The 27030-nt window shown below is 41.1% G+C and overlaps 3 protein-coding genes across 5 annotated transcripts in view; all 3 read right to left on the reverse strand.

Moving 5' to 3' along the window:
- Positions 1-14736, reverse strand: part of cpamd8 (C3 and PZP like alpha-2-macroglobulin domain containing 8) — a 43216-nt gene extending 28480 nt beyond the window's left edge. The window contains 21 exon segments of the mRNA XM_038716014.1: positions 782-1013; positions 2067-2129; positions 2940-2956; positions 2958-3083; positions 3190-3351; positions 3744-3893; positions 5200-5375; positions 5650-5848; positions 6059-6187; positions 6273-6443; positions 6632-6859; positions 7015-7123; positions 7286-7370; positions 7925-8038; positions 8382-8436; positions 9024-9041; positions 9612-9664; positions 10091-10256; positions 10950-10972; positions 11499-11650; positions 13903-14736. Coding sequence (XP_038571942.1) covers positions 782-1013; positions 2067-2129; positions 2940-2956; positions 2958-3083; positions 3190-3351; positions 3744-3893; positions 5200-5375; positions 5650-5848; positions 6059-6187; positions 6273-6443; positions 6632-6859; positions 7015-7123; positions 7286-7370; positions 7925-8038; positions 8382-8436; positions 9024-9041; positions 9612-9664; positions 10091-10256; positions 10950-10972; positions 11499-11650; positions 13903-13988 — 2514 coding nt within the window. The 5' untranslated portion in view covers positions 13989-14736.
- Positions 14737-14902: 166 nt separating this feature from the next.
- sac3d1 (SAC3 domain containing 1) lies at positions 14903-19919 on the reverse strand. Of its 2 annotated transcripts, none has more exons than XM_038716023.1 (4): positions 19807-19919; positions 18550-18967; positions 17687-17969; positions 14903-15984 (listed from the first exon to the last, which is right to left on the reverse strand). In XM_038716023.1, exons 1-4 carry the CDS (start codon positions 19833-19835, stop codon positions 15518-15520), a joined length of 1197 nt encoding a protein of 398 aa, XP_038571951.1. In that variant the 5' UTR covers positions 19836-19919; the 3' UTR covers positions 14903-15517. The 2 variants fall into 2 exon arrangements, with proteins under 2 accessions (XP_038571951.1, XP_038571950.1); XM_038716022.1 differs by lacking the exon at positions 19807-19919 and adding an exon at positions 19710-19744.
- Positions 19920-21335: 1416 nt separating this feature from the next.
- On the reverse strand, positions 21336-26476 carry haus8 (HAUS augmin like complex subunit 8). Of its 2 annotated transcripts, none has more exons than XM_038716026.1 (10): positions 26357-26476; positions 25919-25974; positions 25360-25421; positions 24940-25066; positions 24495-24605; positions 24330-24418; positions 23967-24125; positions 23373-23514; positions 22016-22157; positions 21336-21702 (listed from the first exon to the last, which is right to left on the reverse strand). In XM_038716026.1, the coding sequence occupies exons 1-10, from the start codon at positions 26419-26421 to the stop codon at positions 21576-21578; spliced, it is 1080 nt and encodes a 359-aa protein (XP_038571954.1). In that variant the 5' UTR covers positions 26422-26476; the 3' UTR covers positions 21336-21575. The 2 variants fall into 2 exon arrangements, with proteins under 2 accessions (XP_038571954.1, XP_038571955.1); XM_038716027.1 differs by having other exon boundaries at positions 24940-25025; positions 26357-26468.
- Between the last annotated feature and the right edge of the window lie 554 nt (positions 26477-27030).

Consider the following 27030-nt stretch of genomic DNA (forward strand, 5'->3'; position numbering starts at 1 on the left):
CATCTGCAAACATCATGATGTCATCTGTGTGGAGCGCAGGATGGACCCATTTAAGGCCAACACAGAGCTTAGAGGGCTATTCAAAGTGAGCACTAAAACATACTTCTGGGCTAATCTCATACAACCTGTGCTTCCTTTGGCCACCACTTCCAATTCCTCAGTACCCCCGGGCCTTCCTACAGGTATTCTATAACAAGTCATGACTTGTTTATCACACAAATGCAGAAACAAAAAAAAACAGTAAGGCACAAATAACGTTATTATGCCCACGCTATCCACCCAGATGTTACCCAGAAAATGGATGGATCAACATAGGAAATTTTCAAACATATCAGAATACAGGAAAAGAGCTATATTTATTAAAATCACCCTTATTAAAAACTTTATTATGTCGCTTAAAGTTATGTCGCTAATGACATAACAACTCACGATAACACAATAGGATTCAGATCAGATCGTGTGAGATCTGGTTCTGTCATCCTTGAAGATACCCTTAAAGTCTTTAAGCTGATTTTCAAACTGTCCTTTAGAAAATGGTTGACAGAATGTAAAATGCACACAATTTGTAGGTGTTGTCCTCTTTGACAGAGCTTATAGTTAGGGCTGGCTCGGGTGAGCCCTGAACCATCCCTTAGTCATGCTGCTATAGACATAGAAATATGGTTGACATGAGGGGTGTGAAGTTTGTACTGTGTGAAGGCAACTGCTGATGAGCCTTATTGCACAAATGCTGCACAATGGAAAAGCAATGTGTTTCCTGCCCTCTCATTCATCATCTTACCTCAGAACAGGTTGGCAGGTAGTTGTAGACAGTCAGGGGAACTTTGGTCTGCTCCCCTCTGATTAAGCTGTAGGGCAACGTGAAGTCAACAAAGAAGGGCTTGAAAGTACGAAGCTCTGCTCTATTTGCCAAGCCCAGCCCCTTTTCCTCTGACAGGCCAACAGCTTCTGTCACCCATGTGGTGATCGAATCCGGAACATCCAGTCGCAGCTCAGCTTCCCCGGTTTCAGAACTGTAAGTGACACACATGTTGAGATACAAACTTAACTTCACTTTGGACAGTGAAGTAAAAAGATTTCAGCATCCTTTCATGGTCTTATACAACACAAGCAATAAAAAGGCACAGACTACAAGGACGGGCTGGATGAAACACTGTAGATTACTTTTATGTTAGCACACCTGTGTCAACACCAACACCTGCACCAATGTAACTACAGCAAACACTCTAAAATGGATAGGTGTGAGGGACAGTCAGGTGTTGACCCGATCTGTTTCTTTGAATGAAATGGGCTGAGATCATTACTGGCAACACATATTTAATGTTGGTCTTGGCAAACTGTTACATAGCATAATAAACTTGAAAAACTGCATGTACACCCTTCCTTTAGATCAAAGTTGCCCAAATCCACTTTAATAGACTTTTAAGGGAAATCAGAGCTTTGCACTTCACAGGAAATTAGGCAGAGCTGAAGTCCCATCCAAAGGAATCAAGCATATGGAAATCTATGGGCAGTTCATTTATATTGGCTGAAAATGAATAGAAGGAGCTGTTGAGAAAGTGACTGTCCATTCCAAGACTGCCCAATTTAAATGAGGCACATTCACACCCAGAGGGGGGAAATGCTGGACGCTGCTGGAACATCAGTCTTCTCGCATACAAGCTTGACTCGCACCTTCTCTCTCCTCCCTCCCATCTCACTACCATCTCTCATCTTCACTCTTTCGCTTCCAGCACCCCTTTCTTATCCTTACCTCCCATTTTCTCTCCTTTCATTTTCTGTTTGCCTTTCGTCTTCTCTTGACACCTCCTTTTTAACTTTTCTACCGCACTCTCATCTCCTCTATCAGTCTATGAATGTTTCTCTCCCTTTGTTTCCTGTGTCTCTGTCTCATCCCTTCAGTACATTTGCTCTTCTGCTCTCCATGTCTCTGCTCTCCTAAAGGTTTTAGAGTGTGACTGAATCCCATGTAAGTATAGACAATGTGGTGCACCTCATATATCTAGCCACTGGCATACAACAGACACACACACACACACGAAATGTTTATATAAAGATTTAAATACCTGACATTGAGACAGTGCCACACCCAAGTCTCTGGGAAAAATGTACGCCTACGCTTCTCTGCTCTGCAACCAAAACACAAGCTGACATCAATAAGAGGCTTCAGCTGCTCACAATAAAACAACACCATAATTGGAAAATGTATTATTCTAAATTCCAAGCTGACATTCGATAAGTCACGTCATGTGTTTAAAGTTCATCACTAGAATGAGAAGTATTTGTGGCATTAAGGAATACAGACCTAAAATATGGACAAAACTCTCTTTTTTGTCATGTTTTTCTCTGCTTATCTATTACTCATTTTGGAGACCTTATTCAACCCAAGCACAACAAATACTGAAATGTGTATAACTAGAATATAATTCCAGGGAGCATTAGGTAATTATTGCTCTCTCATGGGTTTGTTTTTAAATGCATTCTTTTCAGAAAAGTAACCATGAAACTGTGTGTGGTCCAGTTTCCTTAACTTGTTTTCTGTCATCCGGCAAACAGAAGAGACAGTAGAGGGTAATTTAAAAAGTAATACGTTCAAAGACAGGGATCCTTGATGGTTACAGAGACCATCTTAACACATAAACGCCTTCCTAACAGAGATAGGCCATGGGTTTAATCTATTAAATAGCCATTATGTTCACATCAGCAACTCAATCTGCCAGCTGACTCTCTGGTGACACTTAGTTAACTTTGTTGTACCTGTATATTTAGTGACTTGTTTTATTAACTTTTAGACAAATCATTATTGATTTTCTGAGCATTTTATATATTTTTTCTAAGAGCCAGACCACAGTTGGAACAGGACAATACTACATTTTTAGGCATCTCAGAGCTCAAAGTGGTCAGTCGATGCCCAGAGTTCCCTGTAACAGGTCCTTTACCTGGTCGTGGATCGAGAAATGCATGGCAGCGACTAAGGTGGAGGTGTGCGGCTGGAAGGCAGGAACGGCCTCGTCTGTGTACATGCCTCCACTCTGCCGATGGTTTAAACTCACCATATCTGTCATCACAACCAGCCCTGTTTCCTGTGTTAAAAATACAGAGAAATAAAAACATACAAACACACTAAGGTTACTAATTTTAATCCCTGTACCATCCCCGTGGGCTCTTTAACTAAGTGTGTGTTCTCACAGTGAAAGCAAAGCGTGCGTCTTTGGTGATGTCCCAGTGCCATGGGAACACAGAGGACCGCCTGCGTCTCTTTGACGACAGCCCAGGCCACCAGAAGTGTCCGTCATCTTTAGGGATGCCGAAGGCATCTGAAACGTCAAAATCTGCCAGCTCTTTAAACACCTGCACAGAGGAAAGACATTCATGTAAGCACACAAGCACAGTTATGCACACAAATGAAGCTCCAAGTTACATATATCTGGTGAGGTATTATCCAGAAAGAAAATATATTAGAAAGGTCAAAAGCTGTGACACTAACCTTTAGATTCAAAATTCCACATCACATATACATTTATTAGTCTTTAGACTAAGCAAAAATGTATGTAAATCGATAGTGAAATGGGACAAATATATGAAGCTGGATTTTCAGTTTGAAATAAATAAAAAAAATCACTTGAATGCCTGAATGTTTTACTTGTTTTTAAGGGGAAAAAAAATGTTAGACCTAATAAAAGATTAAGCCCCATTTTAAGGTGGACATAATGATGAAATACCACCACAAATGTAGGACCAACCTTGTCTGGACTGAGCTGGAAGTCAGGCTTTAATAGATAAAGGCTCTTGTCCACAGTGGCCACACACACACAGGAGCCTTTTTCTCCACGGACGTGAAGGGTCACGGGGTCCCCTGGCATGGACTCATTAGTTGACAGAGAAATAGACACCTGCAAACCAACAAACACAATTCAACCGACAATATGCTAACCATAAAATGCGCATTTCTATGGACCAGCATGCATTTATACAACAAGTTCAATACTGTGCAGTAAACCTCAACCAATAGTGATGGCGAAACATGCCTTTGATGAGAGGGACCTAGTCGAATCCACTGCGAGACACCAATGTGTCCCTGAGCAAGACACTTAACCCCTAGTTGCTCCAGAGGCGTGTGACCTCTGACATATATAGCAATCGTAAGTCGCTTTGGATAAAAAGAGTCAGCTAAATGAATAAATGTAAATGTAGCAAGTAATAATAATATTTTTTGTCAATTATTCATTTTTAGATTAAAATTGATTAGCCATAGTCCATAAAATGTCAGAAAACAGTGAAAATGCTCATTTTCAAGAGACATGGGTGACATCTTTGAATTGCTTGTTTTGTCTGACTACCGCATACAAATCAATCATACAAATATGAAACAAAATAGAAATTATACAATACAAAACAATTTGGAAGACAGTGGTGGGAGTTGGCCATAAACTTTCACACATCAGAATTGTTTTTCAGCTGCGCGCAGTCACAAATTAGCCCCGTTAATCAATTCTGTCAACCTTCTTTCACCACTATATAACCTGTCATCCTCTCAACTCCACTCATTTGCCTGCAGCCTGTATGGCCTCTGTCTAATCATGCCCTCACAACACCCCCCCCCCCCCCAACACACACACACACACACACACACATAAACACACAACACACACAGTGTGTTGTAATGGCATACCAGGGAGCTGTAAATACTTCAGGGAGTTAACTCCACCTAATGCAGGCAGGAACTGGGGAGCTCTCTCAGGCCAACACAGCTGTTTGTTTACAGATATTACACTGTGGACAGAGTTGGTGCATGGATACTTGGGCTCAGCTCCAAAATGTTTACAAAAACTGGATCCTTTTTATTTATTAGTATTATATTATTATTATTACATAATTAAGCTACTTCTATAATAACAAATCCAACATAAAAATATCCAACATCAATGTTTGGGCAAGGAACTTACCCCCAGTTATATTCATAAGTTGAATATATTAATCTTAATATAGGCTAATAAAGGGTATTACAGATAAAAGGCTTTTCTCTAGATCAAGAGATTTTGTTCTATTCTGTTCTCACCATGTTTACGAATAATGCTGATATAAATCATATAACAGTATAAAGCCTTTTTGTGTGGAATAAACAAATGGGCCGTGAATAAGGCCCTACACTATCTTTACAATGTACTGTGAAGCCTTATATTTCAAGATAATGCAAACCTGGTTCTCAAAATCAGGCTGGATAGGGATTTGCAGACTGTCGGTGACGCCTTCACCGTTTTCCCTCACATAGAAGACCAGCAGGCGGCTGAGGGGTGCCATGCTGTGGCTAATTGGGAAATGTAGATACAACACACAGTTGTCCATCTCGGCCTGGGAGGGGGAGCCTACAACACCTGGCAGAGTGATGGCAAAAGGGATGACATTGAAGGTATCTGGAAAAACTGATGTTGAAGACATCTGTGATAAAGTTGCTCGGAGACTGAATCACACTCAAAGAATCACAGGGAATACGGGCATCTGTGCATGCTTTAATAACGTGCTGGTCTGCTGAATACCATGAAACTACTAACAAACCTTTAGAGGCATAATACTCACATATTTTGATGCTGACTGAATAGTCGAAAAAAAATATAGCAGACATCCTAAAAGCACTGAAAACATACTTACCAGAGGCAGAAGGAGGCAGCTGAGTGGCGTGAATGTTCTTGTCAAAGGTGACTGTTGCCCTTTTCTCTCGGTGTGAGGCTGTCAAGTTGGCTGGTTGCTGGCCTGACAGGACAATGTTCCCCCTGGATGTCATCTCATAGTGTAGGGTGAAGTTACAGGGACAGGTGGATTTGAGAGCAACTTCTGCTTCTTGGCCGACCTATGCACACAGAAAAATAAATATAAATACACTGATATTATTGTGTTACTGATGATACAGAATCATTATGATGTTTAAGAACATTTCTTTTAGAACAAAATGTCCAAAATGAGGTTTGAATCCAAAGCAACAACACTGCTGCTGAACATACCAGTCCACATTCACAGAATCTTGCCTGGAAATTTTCACTAAAAAGAAGGAAGCACTCACCTTGAGTGGGGCACTGGGGCTCTGAATCTGGATGTGACACCTGCTGGGAGAGTACCAGCTGCTGATAGACAGGTAACTAGGCAGGTACTGGTCTCCCACCGTCTTGCTGTCAATGGATGTCACTTTGGTCTATGTCGAACAGAAAATTGTATGTTCTGAGTTTTCATAAGATTTTTTTTAATTACTTCTCACTACTACTGCTATAACCACTGACCTCTAGCCAGACATACTGGGCAGCAGTGGGGATCGAGGGGATCTCAAAGGTGGCCTGGCCATCCTTGGAGATCAGTTCGCTGGTATAGACATTATCTTTGGGGGTCAGCTCTGCCTTGACACGCACCCTCACCCCATCAGCTGGGCTGCCATCAGGGTAGGTCACCTCAATCTGCATGTAGAGGGCAAACAAACAGTAGATGAAAAAAAAAAATATATATAAATACTAACCTATAATAGCCTAGTTTATCTATGGATATCAGCTGACAAATATTAACACTGGTTTTGTTTTCTTTAGTACAGTATGTAGCAGTACATAGTTGTGTCTGCAGTGCCAAATGCTCAATTTTGCCATCTCACCTTCCCTTTGTAAGGCAGACCAGGCTTGAACTGTTTGCGCGTGTCCTTGGAGTACTTGATGTCGATGAGCTGTTTATGGACAGGTGTTGAATCGTCAAATGTGGTTTGCCTGCTCCCATCTATGCTGGTCACGGACGCCCAAATGCTCACAGTGCCTCTGAAGTGATCAGCTACATCTAAGGGCATCATGTCCTTGACACACAGGCTGAAGTTTGCAGAGCCTCTGATCTGAGAAAAGCAGAGGAGTGATCTAGCATTGCAAATGTGTAGAACAGAATTCTTGTGCAAGGGTTCGGATCATCCATAATACAAATTATTTACAATGCTAATAAATTCATAAACGGGACCATCAGCACGCAGTATCAGGGAATAAATGAACTGACCTCCATGGTTTTAATCACAGGATGGCCCATCTCATGACGGTAGTAGCCCACTCCATTCACCGTCATATTCACTGTCAGCTTCCCTGCCACTGGTTTCCCAAAGGTATACCTGTACAACATTGACATGTCAGACCTCTACACTGGGCTAAGAAGCACAATGAGTGTAATCCAACAGGACAATAGGTCCCACAATTGTATGGCGAGCCAAACTAAAGCGCCTCTCACAAAAGACTAGTATGATCTATTTGATACTGAATTTTAAGTGGCTTACCTGGCCCTGACAGTGGCTTGCTCGCATGAGTTCAGGTCACGAATGTAGTGCGGTGGATCAATCACCAACTCAAATTTGGGCATCACTGTGAGGGAGGTGACAGAACATTACTTCAGTTACATGTTGTTGTTTTTTTGGTGATTTATGTTATATTATCTCTTGTACTCATTTGTGGCTTTCTGTCATTTTGGTGATCAATATTGCATAACACTTATTTTCTACACACATTGCAGTAGTGACTTCTAAAAAAAAAAAAAAAAAAGGAAAAAAGAGAGAGACAACCTCATGTCGCTTGTCTGTTTCAGTATCAAGTGAAATTAATTTCTGAAACATTAAATGGAACTAAAGCTCGACAAAGAAAAACAAGTACACTAATCATGGAATATTAACATTTAGAAGAAGGAGGAGCTACAGTATAATTTAAAGAGCCGAAATGTAAAAATTAAATTAAAGAATACTCTTGATGAACAATGTTACATTGGTGATAAAGTTGCCGGGAGAATGAATGATACTGTCGGCCTATGACTGAGAGAAAGTGCTGGTCTGCTGACTACGATGAAACTACTAAAAAAAATATCTCTTGAGGCCGAATGCTCAGATATTTTAACGTACAACTCTCTTGTTTTTTGCAGGCCTCACCATATTTCTGCACTTCAAACGACTTGTTATAGGTATGGCCCTGCACCTCCACAAAGATAAACCACTCTCCAAACACAGGCTGATCCGCCAGAGGGAAACTCATGTTCACAACCCCTGTAGGACAGAGAAATCTAGTTAACACCTTCAATGCCTGTATGCATGATTTTTTTTTTTTGAATTGCCTAGAACTGAACGAAATGAGCAGGCCTATAATAACAGTATGTGTCCAAAATGGCAGACAGTATGTCTACGCTTTAATTACTTAGTAGTTACGTAGTATGTATGATGCTTTGACAATATTGTTGTTACACATTCATGCCAATAAAGCTAATTTGAATTGAACTGAATTGAATGTCACTTCAGCAAAATAATATTACTTAGAGAAACGGTGTGATGAAAATTTTATCCACATGCTGGACAATGGTGGTGCAAATACATTGTAGAAGATGTGGCTCACCACAGCAGATAGATTTTAGACTTTTCCACTGGACCATCCTGGATCCTCTTGGATCCTGAGAGATCAAATGAGAAGTTTAGAAACCAGTGTTAATTACTCACTTCACAATTTATTTGCATATTGCCATTAGACAGTGGCAATATCATATATTGTAATTGATGGGAGAGATCTAACAGTCCTTGAACTGAACTTGACCCAGAGACCTGGCTCAGATCATTGCCAAAATACTTTTCCTCAGGTGATACATAAGTCACACGTAAGAGAGTAGTAAAAAAACAAACAAACATGTGATGCTATGTCGCTAGCTATAAGTCACACATGGGCTTCCCTAAGCTTCTTAGGGAGCAGCAACTTGTTATATGCCCTACAAATGTGTCAAGATCTGGGAGGAGGGACAATAAATGAGCAAGGTCAGTGAGTACAAGAAAGGGAGACACCGTGTGTGGGGGGTTGTTGGGGGACTGATAAAGACAAAACCAAGAGAAGAGAAGAAGTTCCTTTCATGTTGTTTATCCTTGTATTGTTCTAAAGGGCACCCTGTTATCTAGGTGAGCTGCCCTGACTTCTGCTCTGTAATCTCGGACCGGGCTGGGAACAAAAATTGCCACTGTCCCCTGGGTGGTCCCTGCAGCCTCCACTCACCAAAACATACGCCTCAATCTGCAAAAATTGAGAGAGGAAAAAAAGAGGGAAAGACAAGTACAAGATGTTATGAACTTGATACAAACTATAAAGCCTGCAGAGGATCCCATGCCACACCATATCCAACAATCATTCATCTGTGAAGGTGAGTATTGCACTTCTAGCAGCAGACCTTTATAGCTGCAAACATCAATAAACCTTCTGTCTGCACAGTCGCACAGTATATTTAGAGCCACTGCTGACATTCCAAGAGGAATGACTCTAGCTCGGCTTTTGTAAATAGGTAACTGTACATTTCTCTGCACTGACGGCAGACGAGGTTTCTCCTCTTAATTCCAACAATTATGTCTTATTGTGTCATTCTATTGCCAAAGTAATACGGGAAAAAGGTGAATTTAGCTTGGACATTCAGTTTTTATTTTACAACACAGCCTTTACCACATATCCTTTTCATTTTGATAAATACCCCGATTCAGTTGTATATTGTTTGCTTGACTGTTTGCCCTGAGCGGTGTGTAATGGTTTTCAGGTACATGTGCTGGAGGTGCAACGTTATTGGCTTTTAACGTGACATCAATTCTGAATTACCTTGTCATTTACCGGCCTCAGGTCGGGAGTGACTGTGTAGACATTGATGAGCACTAAGGGCAGAAAAAGAAACACAATACTGTAAAACACAGCATTTTGGCATATTTTTTTAGAAGAAAACCTTCATGCATATAAAGATTATCTAGTGTTTCTGAAAGTCCTGTTCCGATCAATAAGGCCCATCACAACCAAATTCTAAAAACCTTTTGCTTAAACTTGTTGATTAAATTGTTGTCTTAATTGATTAGATGGATTAAAATGCACCATCCCAATCTGAATACTCCATAATACCAGATCGAGATCACCTAATCACAGCACTTATCTCCATCTTTGTTCTTCAGTTTGAACCCAGAATCAACATGATGGCAACTTTTGGCTGATTTTCATTAACCAAGTTTATTCTACAAAATCCAACAAATTAGCCTCAAGTCTCTGCATTTCTGTGCAATGATTAACTACCAGGTGCACTATGAGGGAACCTTTATGCGTGGGTTTGTAGACAGGCTTGTCTGTTTGGATAAAGACAGCTGTGCCCTTGCTCTCCACTGTGACGGTGGTGTAGTTATGGAAGATGTAACCTCCCTCTGTAAGGTGACGGTTCCCCCACACCTTCAAATGGGCCTGGCCTCTTAGCCCAGAGGGAACCTGGTGGCGCACACACACACACACACACACACACACACACACACATACACACACACACACACACATAAGCATAAACACACACAAAAGAAAACACAAAGAGGATCAGGGCTAGATTTAGCTATTTTGAAATGTTTACTCTAGGTTGTTGTACACAAATCAAAATCATTCACCTTGATTCAATATTTACATGGAACAAAAGCTATAGAATAAGAAAAGAACTAAATTTAAACACCAGAGGAAGATGCCAAGCTATAACACAGCACACTACACATGACTGTATTTCATGAGAATGAGGGTGGAGGTTACAGGGAGGGGAGAGAGAGAAAGAGAAAGAGAGAGAGAGAGACAGAGGGGAAGAATCGAGTTGTGTATACTAGATTGATCTATTCCAGCCTTCGGGGGCGGCGGACCATACATGCACGTCAACAGCTGTTGCATATTATATTGAGGCTGTTACCTTATTCCCAATGAATGAGCAGAGACAGATGTTGCATTACAAATGATGTTAGTGTTGATTTGCATGTTGCCTGAGGAATGTGCACACAACAGACAAGGGACTCTCACTACTGTGCAGCTGTCACCGCTAAATAGCGCCATGCATTTTAAACATCTCTGGAAAGCAGCATGCATAGACTGTAGGAAAGTGCTGAGAAAAACAAATGCAAACTAAGCTGAACACACAGATAGACTCACCTTTAGTCTGATGGTGCCTTTGTCTAAAATAGAGACAATGAGACATTTTAATGTAAGAAATTTGATATCTTCTGTCAGTACTATTTAGTTATATTTCAGTTGTCAGAAATCTGTATAAACATCTGTATGATACTATTAATATCCAGTCGCGAGGGCCTCTACAGCAGAAAATCCAGCTGCAAACTGTCTCTGTGCCATTCTGAGGTAGAGCTAGCACCATCTATTAATGGTGCTGTCAAACAAATCACACACTGTATACACTAAGTGGCAGGTGGGATGGGCCGAACTGATGCCTTTAATCAAATATGAAAACCATAGGTGGTCAGGAGCGCGCAGTGAAGGCAGAGGTCATTCATGCTCACATCGTGTGTATTCTTCCATCTATTTTATGATATGTTTTTGCCAGCATGCCTGCCTGTGTGATCTAAACACCCTTTGAATAAATCACACAAAAGGGGGTGTCTCATAGCTCAACTTGTTAGTGCAAGTTTTCTTTCCAAAAGTGATGCATTGTGCCAGTGTAACCTTAGCTTCAGAATTTGTTCTCACCGAGCACTGAGCAGTGGCTGTGGGCAACCGTCTGTCCCTTCACCGACAGCTGCACCTGGACGCGTGTTTCTGCTTTCGCATTAAAGATGGTTACGCTCACGCTCTCCTCTACGCCTGCTCGAAACACAGAGGGTGCAGCAACCAAGTAACCCCTGAGAGAAGAGCAAGGTGGAGAAAGGGGAGATGGAGAAGGATAAAAAAGAAGGGAAGGCAGGGGGAGGGAGGTGAGATGAAAGGAGAGCAGAGGACATAAGAGCACAGAGAGGAGGAGAGGTGGTGGCAGGAGATAAAGTAGAGGTCAGAGAACAAAGGGACATGAGGAGTTACATGTGTGCTGCAGTCATACAGGTGAACTAAACATAAAGTCAGTCACCCCCCCCCCCCACGTTGTTTCTCACTTTCTCCCTGGCCCGCATGCACATCCACATGCACGCACGCATACGACACAAAACACACACACAGACAGGGACATTCCACATGGATTGGTGCAGCGACATCAGGTTTAATTGCAGTGGTTACCAGGGACACAGTACCTGTCGGACTATAAGCTTTTCTGCTCTAGTGTGCTCTTTGGGTGGTCCGGTACCTCTGACAGAACCTCTTCGTCTGTTTTGAAAAATAACGACTGAGATTCCACACACTCACTCTGACATTTAATTGAGGGAAGGAGCCTGTCACTGAGGTCACACAGAAAGGGTCATTCTCTGATAATTATCAACAATGCGGAGGGAGAAAGTTTCCAATTTAAGTTTTATTTGGAGGAAAGAATATGCCATCTGGCGCTCAGAGGCTATATCTGTCAGGTAACAAAGATAGAATAATAGGTGCTCTTGTTAGCATGGTCCGATATAACTAAATCGGTAGTGTGGTTTGTTGGGGGTTAAGTTGACATAAGTATCCACCAAATGATTAGTTGCGTTTGAGTATCATTCAGTTACTTACATTGTCAGCATGTGTTGATTTGAGAAAAGCAGACCCAGTCCCACATTGATTATGCCACCCACATGTGGCAGACTATGTACCTGAAGGAATACAAGCCTAAATATCTCCCTGTTTATTTCAGTCCTGACCCACTCATTCCAACTCAACTGTTTAAGGAAAATAGGCCTACTAACACCCTGAAAACCTAACTGAAGATCACACAAATTAGGAGTGAGCAAAGCCTCAAGCACAAACCCAATTGCATGCCTGAGAGAAGGATCAGGTGGTTGGCATTACCGCACTACAGCATTACAGCCGGAGGCAAGTGCAGATCCGGAGAGAAAAAGTCATGAGAAAATCCCCTAGAAAATAAGGCTTCGGGAGAAGGAAGATAATACGAGGAAATTGACTCTGTGCGTTTGATCTACAGTGAGTTTAACCAGCTCTTGGATGAGCCCGGATCAGGTGGTGGAGACTGTACTGTTATTTCAGTCACATGGCTTGATGTACTCAAGCTCTCATTGTTTTTGCCCAACTTTTGTTCAGCTGAGAGCTGGTCAGTGCCTGATAAGGATTTGTGTTCTCTTTTGTAGGTGAAACCTTAAAACAGTCCGTTCTTTTTAACTCAAGTCACATGGTTTAATGTTCTTAGCCTTTAGCTTGCCCAAATTTCACCCTAGGCTGAGCTGTTTAATACATGACAATGATTTAAGCTCTTTTGTGAATTAAGCCTGCGTTTGTCAGTAATTCAGTAAGTTTTGTGAGTTCACTACATAGAGCCCCACTGGACAACCTTGGGAAGAGCAAACTCTTTACTAACAACATAACTATCAAGGTCAGGATTAAGCTCCCAAGCAGCTGAAAGTAGCCTGACTGATGGCATCAAAGAGCCAAAAGTCAATTTTACTTTTTTCACCACTGAGTCAGGAGGGATAAACTGAATAAAATTGGCTACTGCCAAACCCATGAATTTACCAAAAATAGTTCAACCTATTATTTCAACTGGCCTAAGACAACCTCTGAACAAGCTGGATATATTCCAGCCATGGCCTAGAACAACAAAATCAGCAGTGCAGACTGCCTTTAATATATCGCTTAAACTGCTTGCAGGTCCAATAGCACAGCAGTGAATGAAAAACTATGAATGGCAAGGTTGTGATAGTACATTCATGTCATTATCTGTAATGACATGAAAACCTCATATTCACAAACAATGACAATAAGGACAGTAGTAGACCATATAGCCTACACTTTAATGATCAAGATGCTTGCTGCATAGTTTAATTAAATGGCTACTGTAGCTATGACCGCAGGTCACGTAAATTGAATAATCAGCCTTTTCCCATTTTATCTTAAACTTTGTGGCTGGGTTTAATGTTTTATATATTGCAATGCCCGTTTGAGAGCATCGGAAATGCGTGTGGTGAGTTTAAAAGCACAGCACTACACTCCAAAGACAACACATGCAACACAGGCTACTTACTGTCTTTCTTGTGCATACGCTCTGCTCACGTTGCAGATGAACAAAGTCCATGAAAGACTCAAAGCTGTCAAAGACACCCGCAACATTTTGGCCACAGCAGCCGAAATAATGCTGGTATATCGGTTGTCTCCTTTGAAGGAGGTTGGATCTTCCAACTCTTAATGAAAAGTTAAATGAAAGTTTAACTGTCTGTGTCTACAGCCCCCTCCGTCTATCTATCCATTGAGGCTGGTTGGCGTGAAAGGTGTGCAGAGCTTCGTCAACTTTTTGTAATCATCCCACTTCGCCAAATCCAGTTCCAAGCAAATCGTGTTGGGTTTTTTTTTTTCGTCTTTTAGAGCCCAGAGTACACGGACAGTCCTCTCCCATGTGCCTTCACCCGCCCCGGTTCAGTTCTCTCATATTTCAGCATTTCAAATTGTAAGCGTCCACCCACTTCAGCGAGCAGAAATGTCACTGTAAAGAAATGTTTGATAGGTGAAAATCCGTGTAACCTCGCGTCCCAGATTGTTCCCGGTAATCTCTTTCAAGTCCTTTTTCTCTCTGCTCAGCCACACAGTCAGGGAGCGATTGGTATCGAGCTGCGCTCCATTCACTTCTATACCTCGTCTCACTTGTGTGCTGCGAGAGCATGACTAACCCCAGCGCGAGGAACGCACGGAGCCCGCAGTTTGAACCACTACAAATTACCTGCACATTTCACATACTTTTGGTTCAGTTGACAGCTCAAAAGAACAGATCGACCAGCTACAACCAGTTAATTTTGCGTTGGGAAAACATCACAAGACTGCCGAGCTGGATAATACAGTTAAAAAAACAAAAACACCCCACCACACACAAAAGAAACACTTGAGGCAGGGTTATCTACATTTTACTCACTTACTTTTGTACTCATTGGAGTGAGTTAATGCCCTCTGCAGATAAATGCTGCCCTCAAGTGGTAAATGAGCTTAGATGCACTGAAGTCTCTCAGAGTTCAGATAAAAAACAAAGGCATTTCTCTTCTAGGTAACAAAATTTTATTGAAATGCTTCTGAGGAGCTGCATTGATGAGAATAAACGAACAGTGATGCACAGTACTTTTTCCAGGAGGTGTTCTGAAATACTTGACAAAAACACAATATGGCATAAACATAATATTTAAACTATTAATATAACCAGTTAACAGTAACAATTTAAGAAGTAATTCACATCTTAAAGTAATTCACAGACCAAGTCCATGATGAGCATGTAAAAGCACATTCAGAACCAAGAGGGAACTTTTTTCCCCCTGAGTTCAGCCTCTCTTAGGTAGAGCATGGCACAAAATTAGCTCAACAACCCTGAACCTTGAGTTTAACATTATGTAAAGTATTTTATTGGTAAAACATACTGGCGTTGAGCATCCTACAAGGAAGCCCCAAGGCTCAAATCCAATAACAAGAATAGAAAGATAAAACCACTTAATTACAAGACAGCTGCACTGCTGAAGTGTCCTTAAACAAGACTTTAAACCCCTGCCAGCTGCACAGTGATTGCAGAGTTGTACAGGGACTGGAGCAAGCATACACTTTCCCTGTGAAAACCAATAAAGCAACACATTACTTGTATTATTGAGCCACTCCTCCTATTTGTCTCAAGCACAACCGTGAATTACGTTCCCAATACTGAGGTCTCTCTGTTTCTCAGCCACTATGTTGTGATACAGTTTGCAGTGCAGTTTCCCTTGTTCAGGCTCAGTGAAAGCAGCCTTGGAGAACACCACTTGGTTGTCCTTGTTAACCTCCACTCCGTGCGCCTGACAGAGTCGAGCTGTGAGTGACGTGTCTAAGGACAAGAGCCGAGCCAGTCTGTCAAGAGGAAAGCGACAGTTGCGGCTGCTGAATCCGTGGCTGTATATAAGCAGCAGATCTCTACGACACGCCACCAGATGACGGTGCAGTGCACAGCTCTGCAGGAAGTTTAACCTCTGAGACAATCGGAACAAACACACAGGGTTTCGCTCCAGAAAAGCTCTGTTGATGGAAAGAGCGAGTGTGATGGCAGGAGAGCTGCGGAGTCGCCCAGGGAGCTCCATGATGTGCTGCGTGGCCCGAGCTGAACCTGGGGGCAATGATGAAAAACAAAGCAAGCGTGAAGAAATGATCCTTTAAGTTGTAAGGATACCTGACGAACCTTGAGTATATATTTCAAAAGCAGGATTATTTATTCTGCCGGGGTGACACTCTTTATTGCCAATAACTGGACATACAGTGGGGAGAACAAGTATTTGATACACTGCTCAGGTTTTCCTACTTACAAAGCATGTAGAGGTCTGTAACTTTAGGTACACTTCAACTGTGAGACAGAATCTAAAAGAAAAATCACATTGTATGATTTTTAAATAATTAATTTGCTTTTTATTGCATGACATAAGTATTTGATACATCAGAAAAGCAGAACTTAATATTTGGTACAAAAACCTTTGTTTGCAATTTCAGGGATCATACGTTTCCTGTAGTTTTTGACCAGGTTTGCATGCACTGCAGCAGGGATTTTGGCCCACTCCTCCATACAGACCTTCTCCAGATCCTTCAGGTTTCGGGTCTGTCGCTGGGCAATACGGACTTTCAGCTCCCTCCAAAGATTTTCTATTGGGTTCAGGTCTGGAGACTGGCTAGGCCACTCCAGGACCTTGAGATGCTTCTTAGTTGCCCTGGCTGTGTGTTTCGGGTTGTCGTCATGCTGTTAGACCCAGCCACCACCCATCTTCAATGCTCTTACTGAGGGAAGGAGGTTGTTGGCCAAGATCTCACGATACATGGCCCCATCCATCCTCCTCTCAATACAGAGCAGTCATCCTGTCCCCTTTGCAGAAAAGCATCCCCAAAGAATGATGTTTCCACCTCCATGTTTCACGGTTGGGATGGTGTTCTTGGAGGTTGTACTCATCCTTCTTCCTCCAAACACAGCGAGTGGAGTTTAGACCATAAAGCTCCATTTTGTCTCAGCAGACCACATGACCTTCTCCCATTCCTCCTCTGGATCATCCAGATGGTCATTGGCAAACTTCAGACGGGCCTGGACATGCGCTGGCTTGAGCAGGGGGACCTTGCGTGCACTGCAGGATTTTAATCCATGAAGGCGTAGTGTGTTACTAATGGTTTTCTCTGAGACTGTGGTCCCAGCTCTCTTCAGGTCATTGACCAGGTCCTGCCGTGTAGTTCTGGGCTGATCCCTCATCTTCCTCATGATAACTGACGCCCCACGAGGTGAGATCTTGCATGGAGCCCCAGATCAAGGGAGATTGACCTGATTGTCCTGTAGCCCATGCCAGCCTTGTGCAGGTCTACAATTTTATCCCTGATGTCCTTACACAGCTATCCGGTCTTGGCCATTGTGGAGAGGTTGGAGTCTGTTTGGGTGTGTGGACAGGTGTCTTTTATACAGGTAACGAGTTCAAACAGGTGCAGTTAATACAGGTAATGAGTGGAGAACAGGAGGGCTTCTTAAAGAAGAACTAACAGGTCTGTGAGAGCCAGAATTCTTACTGGTTGGTAGGTGATCAAATACTTGTGTCATGCAATAAAATGCAAATTAATTATTTAAAAATTATACAATGTGATTTTCTGGATTTTTGTTTTAGATTCCGTCTCTCACAGTTGAAGTGTACCTATGATAAAAATGACAGACCTCTACATGCTTTGTAAGTAGGAAAACCTGCAAAATCAGCAGTGTAACAAATACTTGTTCTCCCCACTGTAGATGCAAAAACACCAAAACAAAAACTCTTTCAAGTATTAAACTATTAAACACTGCAACCAACCCAAGTTGTACAGCAGACCGAGAGCCTGGAACTCTTCTTGGTTGGGATGTGGCCCTGTTCCAGTTGCGTAGCAATCCAACAGCCAACTCAGATTCTCCTGTAGGTGCGTGTCGTTAATGCGTGGGTCGTAGAGCCGCAGGGGCTCACCACAGAGCCGATAAGAGGCGTAGATGAAGAAACGCACCGTGCGCTCTAAAATGGCCACACAGTTTGACCCAGACACCCTCTGGATGATCATGTCCTGCTTCACACCTCGAAGCCGATCAAAGACGAAGCTGTACACCTGGAAGACAGTTAAATTGTAATAAAACAATTTGTTATGAATTTGTGGCAGCAACTTCAATGTTACAGTGGGTTACTGGGCTAGTAAGAAAATTAAGCCTTCAGCCTTGATCCTTAAATTGTAACGTGTCACCTTAATTTTTCTGCAAAATATATTCATAATATTTCTATGGCCACTGAAGGTTTTGTTGGTTTGTTAGCCACACAGCTTGTTCTTGTGAAAAAGTAAAAATGCACACAAGCTGAACAACTGCACAGTGCTTCTAAAGGCCTAATATTTACTTGCTATATATATGGTATATGGTCACTTAGGGCCATTTTGATACACACAAGAATAGGTTCCTGGACATGTGTGTTGATTTGGAGGATGTGTAAATAAAGCTGTTCGGGCTAACTGCCTGTGTGTTAATAACTATAATATAAAATAAAATATAACTGATGTTTCAACTGTCTTTAAGGGTGTGTGTAGATAATGCCAAAAGTTTCAATTCTAAGTGAATAACTCCCTTAATATATGGATTTACAGTTTCTCTTGACCAAATTCAAATGAACAATTGTAATAATGTGTAAATTCTACTAGCCTCCGTCCAAGGTTCAGGATGAGGGGAGGCAGCGATGTCATCAATAAGGTAACAGACAGTTTTCAGCAACACTGCAGGTGGACGAAGGTCAGGGGGGTTCGTTGAGTCTTTCCCAGCTGCTGGTCTGGAATACTCTTTGACAGCACGCAAGGAGTCTCCCCTGGGCCGTCGATCTCTTTCTGTGCCGGCTAACATCTCGAAACGGTGAAGGCGGCACTGCGCCTCACGGTCCCGCAGCTCACGAGCGGGGCACATGGTCTGGCAGGTCCCCCTGGGCAAGGTTTCTTTGACCTGTTGCTCACGTCTCTCATTCTCCTCCACCTCCCTCCCCTGTGTTTTGCCTTGGCCTCGCCATTGCGCTTCATTCCTCTGTCTCCATTCCCCTCCTGCTGGTGCACCCCTCCTCTGAGAATGAGAGCTGCTTGAGGGAAACAGGTTTCAGGTGTTTTTTAGCTGAAAACGTAGTCAGATAAGAATCACATACAAGCACACACAAGAGCAGCGTCTTCTCTTGTGTGGCGGCATTCACACCTCACAACCTGCTATACCCACTGACCCATAGCAAATGTAATACTCAACTCTGCTCTGACTGAATATGGTAGACTTTTTTTCTGTAGATATGGATATTTCTTTGAGATTGAGAAGTGTGCCAAATGTTTTCTTAACCCCCTGTTCTTAGTATATTGGAACGTTATTTCATTGACACTGTTGTTTTCACATTTAGCTTATGAAAGTACAGCTACCTATACATCTTTGTAATTTTGAGTGAAGTTCGTGTTTGTTAGTTGCATTTTGTTCTTCCAAACTTTAATGTTAGTCCATGTCCTTTCTTTAACGAAACTGAATCTAAAATACCGAACCTTTATCGTCGCTGCCATGATAGCTTTATCTGACCTTTGTTATTGAGCTGCACTGTCTAAAAGTGATGCAAAAAAGGACATACAGCAACGTTTTACCAGTTGTTAGTAAGTGAGCTGGTAACCACCATAACATTCTAGTAATTGTGGCTCTTACGTACATCAGCTAGCTAGCTAGAAGTTGTGGTGACGTCTGACCTAACGTTAACGTTAGTCAGTAACTTAGCTAGCTACGACAGTTAGCCAACTACCAACGACAGATAACGCCCGAATGGCGTTTCTATTCAACAATACTTAACTTACACGATACCAGCTGTCAACATGCAATAAAAGACTTGGCTTTGGAAACCATTTTCGACTAAATGCTTAATATATGGGATATAAAAACACATGTACTCACACACGACGATGCCCTCTCCCGCGGTTCATTGGTCTTTCAGAAAAGACAGCTCGTCACTTTCCGCCATCATCCAATGAAACCGTGTTGTTTTGATATGACGTCACATCCGGGATTGGCCGTGATGGTTTGAGGGGCATGAATTTAAATTAAATTAAATGATGTATATTATTAGGTGCGTTTGACTTAATGCGGCGCTGCGCAGCGCTAACTTAACGTGATGCATGCTGGACTTAAAATAAGGCATATCATAAATAAGCCAGGGAGGTCAAGGATTTTCAAAAAAAAAAAAAAAAAGTATAATTTTAACAAAGGCAAAACAATTTTTTTAATAAATATCTTGTAAAGCTTATAGAGGTCATATGATTTAACAGCTTTTTTGTTTGTACACTCAGATATTGAAAGAACATAGTGCTTAATGTTAGCAGCAAGCTCCAGAAAGGTTGGTTTCTTTTTTAAGAATTTTTGACTTGTGCAAATAAAATTTGGTTAAAACAATAAGCAAATTTACCACATTATACTCTGAACATAAATTTTTGTCATGTTTACTGAATCCAAACAATTCATTTTCCCACCGCATTGCAAATTGAGGGTAAATATGGACAACAATAAACTGAGACATTTTGCTCCAAAGTTTCTTGGTGTGTGGGCAAGACCAAAATAAATGCACCAGCATTTTGTTTAGTTCTTCACAGAAAGTACAGCTGATGTCCAAGTCCTTTTTCAGTTTTTGCAGGTAATAGTTAGTGGGGTAAAACCTGTGAAGCATTTTGAATGAGATCTCTTTGACTTTGGTTAAAACTTTTCCCCAACAAATCTCTCCAACAAATGAGGACCAATATGATACAGCAATACTCCTAAAGTCCTGTTGAAAAAGTTGACGAATTGCCTTATTCTTACTTTTAGGTTGCAGCGAAAAACAGAAATTCCCAACAGTTGTTTCCTTCGCATCCACCAGTGTTGGGGATCATCAAAAAAGACTTTCGCCGGCGCTGCAAAACGTCACCACGTCACATGACATTACAACCTCGCGGGAGCAAGGCGGTCGCAGTTGCTTTTCCCCGGCTGCACCAAGTTGGAACCACACTTTTGCCTAGTCTCGCGGAATTTTTCTTTGCAAATGACGCGAGATCAGTCATTGATCTCAGCTCACAGTAAGCTCGCGCAGGTAGAATGTGTCCGACTTGACAGCGCCGTTTTTATACCCCGCCCCTGCAGTCACCTGCACCGTTTCCCAGCATGTACAAAACTAACCTCAGTTTGCGCCTCGTTCGTTTATTACAATAAAATGTAAACTACAGGCACAAACTGAGAAGAGAAGAACACATTCATAAAACTGGACTTCACACTGCTCCTAAATCAGATGATTATTAATTTGTGGTAGTTTTCTAAATGAGCCAACATGAATCTAATGTGCATTTAAACTTGGCCATGCCTTCTGTATTAACTTACGTATTCAGTTTGCCTGAAGTAAGACCCATTCAGATTTACGTTTTTTGTGCAACTGTTTAACACAAACTGTTACAAACTTATTGATATGTCCACATTGACTTTTATTGCTTTATGTTCAATTTATTAACAATGGTCCATACACAGTATCACTCATCCAAAATTTACAATATGACATCATACAGATGCAAATAAATCGCAGTAAAAAAACAAAACAAAACAAGACACAAAATGGTAACAATATACAAAAAAACTGGGGGAAATCAGGGGTGGAGGAGTATCCAAAGTGCATGTACTGTGTATCCCATGCCAAGTGGCATCTTTCACTTTTTGGGGCAGTAGAGCTCAAGGGTTCTTGCAGTGCCAAGCTGTTCTTCCTCTGCGGCTTGCTGGACATGGACTGTTTGGCGGCTGACCAATGAGGACAGCTCCAGCAGCTCTGAAAATGCACTATGGAAATGGAAAAAACACCAATGTTTAAGTGCAACCACGTCAAAGTAAGGATGCAATTTTTATGTGCTACTGAATACTTGCCAGGGCTCACTCCTTTAAAAATAAAAGTAACAAAGTGATAAAGTAGTATAAAAGTCTTGTTTCCACCTTATAACATGAATCTCTCTTTAAAAAGGATATTGTCATGAACAATTTATGTAAAAGCAGTCATGTCATACAGTAAACTTTGGCAAGGAACTAAAGCAGAATAAATCAAAAAGCTGACAGTGAGGAGACTGTGTTCTCAGCAGTTCTCTATATAGGTGCCTACCCTGATAGCTGCTGACTGATGTCCTTTGATGTCATTTTCATGTCCCTAAGGCACTCTAGAGAAGTGCTGTTGTCCTTACGATCTCCCTCTGTGCACTCCACCAGCAACTTCTCAGTCTCCTTCAGGCACGTCTCTGCTTTATCTAAAATGGGTAGACACGGGTGGATACAATTATTCTAACATTTATCATAACTTTCTGTAAAATATAATGTAATAAATCAATTGTGTAACAAATTGTCAAAATCCAGAAGCAAGTTGATTAAAATGAAATTTCTTAGGTGAAGACCCTGAAAACTTTTTCTTCTATAACCAATAAGTTCCTACAACACACCAATTTCCACCCAAAGTCAGAATAATACAGGTTATTTACATTAGCAACTCATGTATTTGTTTAGTCTGTGTTCCTCTCACTGGTTTGAGCTGGGCAGGACTGATTATATACACATTTCCATGCACCCACCAATTTAAATTTTCCATTGTCGGAATCAGTATCAGATTGTAGTTTAAGTTGTTAACTTATCCACACTACTGTGTTTTCGAATTAAAACAGAGACCTTTTGCTACGTTTGCTCCTCCCGTCCAGACTACAACGGCGAAAACGAAGACCTAAAACAGAGAAGTTTAGAAACGCTGCCGACCGCGTTTTGCGTTTCAAAAGTCCGGAGGGCGTTTTAGTGAAGACGGGCCAAAACGGAGGACTTTAGAAATGATGATGCAGCCGCTCCTGCTCGGCTCTCTGTTGTCATGCAAAGCAGAAACAAGGTGCTACTGACCGGGTTTTTGACATGGTATTTTTATTAAAATATTATGTACCGTGCAAATATTACTTATCTGCCTACACTTGTACTGTGCATGTCGCCATATTTACTTTGCAACGACTCCCCAGTCTGTTTTCCGCCGCCACACTCCTGTGATAATTCAGTAACAGTCCCAGCTCCTTATTGGTGCATGCAAAAAAAAAAAACGTTGTCTGTATTTATTTTTTCTTTCGCCAAATCTTCTGTAACCAGGAAGAGACCATCTGCTTCATGTTTACACCGGCAAGTGCATGGCCCACGGCCAATAGATGCGTTTTCAGTCGTTTTAATGTAGACGGAGATCAACTCCAAAACGCAGCTAAAACGCTGGTGTGGACGCAGACCGTATTTGTTTTAATTCTCCGTTTGTAAACTAAAACGGAGTAGTGTGGATGGGGCCTTATATTGCCAGGAGCAGTCTGAACAAAACATTTACACACGGCCCTGATGAAGCAGATTAGCTGAGGCGTTCGAATGTTAAACTAATTCATTTAGGAGTAATAAAGCTGTTCTGTGTAACTTTAACATTTTAATCACTTCTAAAAGATAGTAACAACAACCTAGAAATTCCCCCGTGTCCCCGTCAATGTAGAAATTCTTGACAGGCAGTTCATGTCGGGTGGCGTCAACAGCGGTAGCAAAAGACTTGTAGTCCTTTGTGAAGTGCTCAACAGCTTCTGCCACAGGGGTCAGTGCAGCAATCTAACGGAAAATAATCTTAGGATTAAAATCATGTGCTCACACTATTTAATACACAAACAAATGATACAATTTTGACATTTGAAAATACAATTCCAAAAAAACTTTTTAACCAGCTATTTTGATTGAACCTTCTTATCAAAAAGCATTGATGTGTCAATGGAGCATAAGTATGGAAGAGTAGTAAAGTGTCACCAGCGATAAATGTCTCATTTTTGTGTTACATATTCTGCCATACATTATTACGTAATATTCAGCTACGTTTGCTGCCGTTTGGCAAGGTGGTGACATTCACATGATGTCTGTCATTATAATTAGGAGCAATTAGATTGGCGAAAAGAAAGGAAATTCATGTTCTTCTTTCACATAGCTATTTCATGCATGCAATAGTTGTATTTTTATTAAACAGGCCACATATTCAAAAGGTCACTACAAAAAGTAGGTTGTTTCCTGACCTGCAAATCTACCAGTTCATTCACCAGCCTTTTCTTCTCCATGAGGAGGAACTGGCGCTTCTTGGCTTGGACCTCATTATACAGCACCTCTTCTTCCTCCATCATCTGCAGGATCCTTGCCTCTGCCTCAGCCATATACTTCATGGTGTTGCTCTCCATCTTAAGTCAAAGATCAAAGATAAAGAGCCAGATGATTCACAGCACAGGACTCTGATGTGAAGTTTATTACCCACAGAAGACAGTGGACAAGTCATTAAAAAGTACTGAGATGATAGTGTTTTATCTAAAGATGTAAGCATTCACGGATTTAACAAAGCAGATACATTGAAAGCAGATTACAGCACTTATGTTAGACTTACTCACCTTAGCTGTGAGGTAGGCCAGTTGGAATGTTTGCATCTCAATCTCTGCAATTTTCTCCGGTTCTACTGCATTTTCAATCACTGTATTTTCTTAGAGAGACAGATGAAATATGTTACAGGATACCCCCATGTGTAAATAACTTTAGTATTTCAGGGTTGAATTTACCTTTAATGACTGAAATATCAAAATCTGGTTCAAAGCAGTGTCCATCTGAGAAAGTGGACTGCAGAATACGTTTCCCTAGCAGTGATGGCTGGCTTTCATTTGACATCATTGCTGTGAGGAAGATAACATGAAACAAGGAACAATTATTCATAGTTCCCATTTAGACAGTGTTACAGACTTAAATCAGAACACATGGGGAAATAAGTTTTTTAAAAAAGATCTTGCACCGCCAGGATTCACCGCAGGCCAGGGTATTAATTGAATCAACCAAAATCATCCACAATACAAAAAGTATCAACAACATAGCCTTTACACCTGAAAAAAATACCTTCTTTAAAGCTGTAAAGTACATTAAAGTTAACACGATTACTGCAAGGGCACACTAAAGTTACCATAATCAATGCAAATATACACATTCACAATTATTACCACAGGAAGTACTTACATGCTGCTAGTGCCTGTGGGACCATTGAGCGTCTTGGTGGAGTGCCCACCTTTGGTTTGACACCGCTGGGTTTAGGTGAGGAAGGCCTTGGTGGCACAGCAATAGATTCATTGGTGAGCGAGTTACTCTGTTAACAGTTACAGGGGTGCAATGACATACAGATGCGGAATGTCAAAAATGTGACAACATACAGAAAGAAATCAAAACACAAGTGCATAGACACAAGGGAGGCAGAAGAAAAATATAGTGAACTAATTATTTAAAATGTTCACTGAATATTATACAGTATATATATATATACACACATATACAGCAGTTAGGCCCATACCCTAAGTAACAATACCTAATGTAGTTGGATCACAACAAGTGAAACACATAGTTTACATGAAATTAGGAGGAGGGGTGGGGGGATAGCATTACCTTTGAAAGAGATATCTTCTCAGCAGCCTGCATATATCGAGACTTGACAAAAGTCCCACTTGCTAAAGGAAAACATATAAACAAAAACTGAAGTTTAGTTAACCATAGTTGAACTCACTGATGCATGTCTCATATCTTTTGAAAAAAACGGTGACATTTAATTTAAGAATTCCACCATGGTCCAAAGAAGCGAGTCAAGATGAGTGCATTTACAACAAATGTCTTGCTAAGTAATTTGTCATAATAAATACTACACTTTAGGTTGGCAGCACAAAGCAGTATCTATCATCAGTTTTGAAGTAAAATGAGCGAACAGAAAAGAATATTACAGAAATGTTTTAAGATGTTTTCTATCTACACTTTATTACTTTTCTGCTGTAACAACTTTTCACCATTGGAAGATTATAATCAAACCATTTCAAACTGATTTTAGGTTGGCGTGTCACTATAAAGTAATCCTTGTAACGTTAGTGGAACTTCGGTAACATATTTTCTATGACTTAAGTGACAACACGAACAATTCATTACGCCCGCAGACTCATGCTTTGTGAATACTTACATTTAACATTCTTCTTCGCGTTTCCACTGTTGTTTGCTTTATTAGCATTGCTCCCACTTTTGAAAAACAAGCAAAACAGTAGCTGTCAAATGCCATAATGTATGAGAGCACAAGTTGCAAAAGAAATGTTGACTGTTTTACCCGAATCTAAGCTAATGTTAGCTTAGCTAACTTAAGTTACGTTAAGTTACTTTGTTACGTTAGTTTACAAGCATATAGATGTTCATTTACTTGCTTTTATAGCCTCTTTACTTATTAGCCACATGCCTGGTCCAGCAGTGTGAAAAGTTTCACGTTAAGCTTCAGCCAAATGAAAGAACATAACCGTTAACGGTGTAAGTTAACGTTAGCATCAAATTCTTCTCAAATTAACCTGGCCACAAACCAGCGAAATCCAGACACTCGCTCAAAATAAAAAGAAAACACGACAAGGACTACCTTTTAGCGTCGTTGGTGGCATTTTTAGAACTACTTGGCACTTTTGTTGTTCTTCTCGACGCCATAATGTTTTGAAGAAACCCGCCTCCCGTTTCGTAAACCGGAATAGTGATTTTTTTTCTTCTTCTTCTTCTTCGGATTTTTACGGCAGCTGGCATCTATTGAGTTGCATTACTGCCACCTTCAGGTTTTATTTACCCTTTGCTTCCATTCATACTACATCTGCCTATCTAATCCGGTCGCCCTCAGAAAACTAAATATCCATTTCCTACCCTCCACACTTTCTCCATACTCCAATAAACCTTTTACTGTATTATCTATCCGTCCTATTTTTGTTAACTGTGTTATCATTTCTTGTCTTTCCTGAGTAAATTTCCTGCATGTTATAAGAATATGTTCTACTGTTTCAGCCTCCTGACATTGTTCACACATTCCTGTAGGATGTTTTCCTGTAATTAAAAGTGTGCTGTTAAGATTGCTATGCCCAATTCTCAGCCTACTTATTATCACCTGCCCTTTCCTCTTTGCTCCCCTACTTCTTGATATACCTACTTTGCTTTGGATTTCGTGTAAATGTCTCTCTTTTATTGCATTTTCCCAGCTCTGTTGCCATTGTTGATTTACACTTCTCCACACTATGCCTTTCCCCTCTGATTTTGATAATTTAATGTTGA

Source organism: Micropterus salmoides, unplaced genomic scaffold (assembly GCF_014851395.1).
Source record: "Micropterus salmoides isolate LMB-PRFRI ecotype aquatic unplaced genomic scaffold, ASM1485139v1 Ms_hic_scaffold_13, whole genome shotgun sequence".
In the NCBI taxonomy this organism is placed as follows: Eukaryota; Metazoa; Chordata; class Actinopteri; order Centrarchiformes; family Centrarchidae; genus Micropterus; species Micropterus salmoides.

Excerpts from the sequence above, each read along its gene's own strand:
- haus8 (XM_038716026.1), bottom strand. The coding sequence starts at position 26,421 with ATGGCGTCGAGAAGAACAACAAAAGTGCCAAGTAGTTCTAAAAATGCC. Across the intron at positions 25,067-25,359 it reads AGAAGATATCTCTTTCAAAG|AGTAACTCGCTCACCAATGA; the intron begins GTAATGCTATCC and ends AACTGTTAACAG. Across the intron at positions 24,126-24,329 it reads TGGCCTACCTCACAGCTAAG|ATGGAGAGCAACACCATGAA; the intron begins GTGAGTAAGTCT and ends CTTTGACTTAAG.
- sac3d1 (XM_038716023.1), bottom strand. The coding sequence starts at position 19,835 with ATGAACCGCGGGAGAGGGCATCGTCGTGT. Across the intron at positions 18,968-19,806 it reads GGGAGAGGGCATCGTCGTGT|CTCTCATTCTCAGAGGAGGG; the intron begins GTGAGTACATGT and ends TCCCTCAAGCAG. Across the intron at positions 15,985-17,686 it reads CGGTCTGCTGTACAACTTGG|GTTCAGCTCGGGCCACGCAG; the intron begins GTTGGTTGCAGT and ends CATTGCCCCCAG.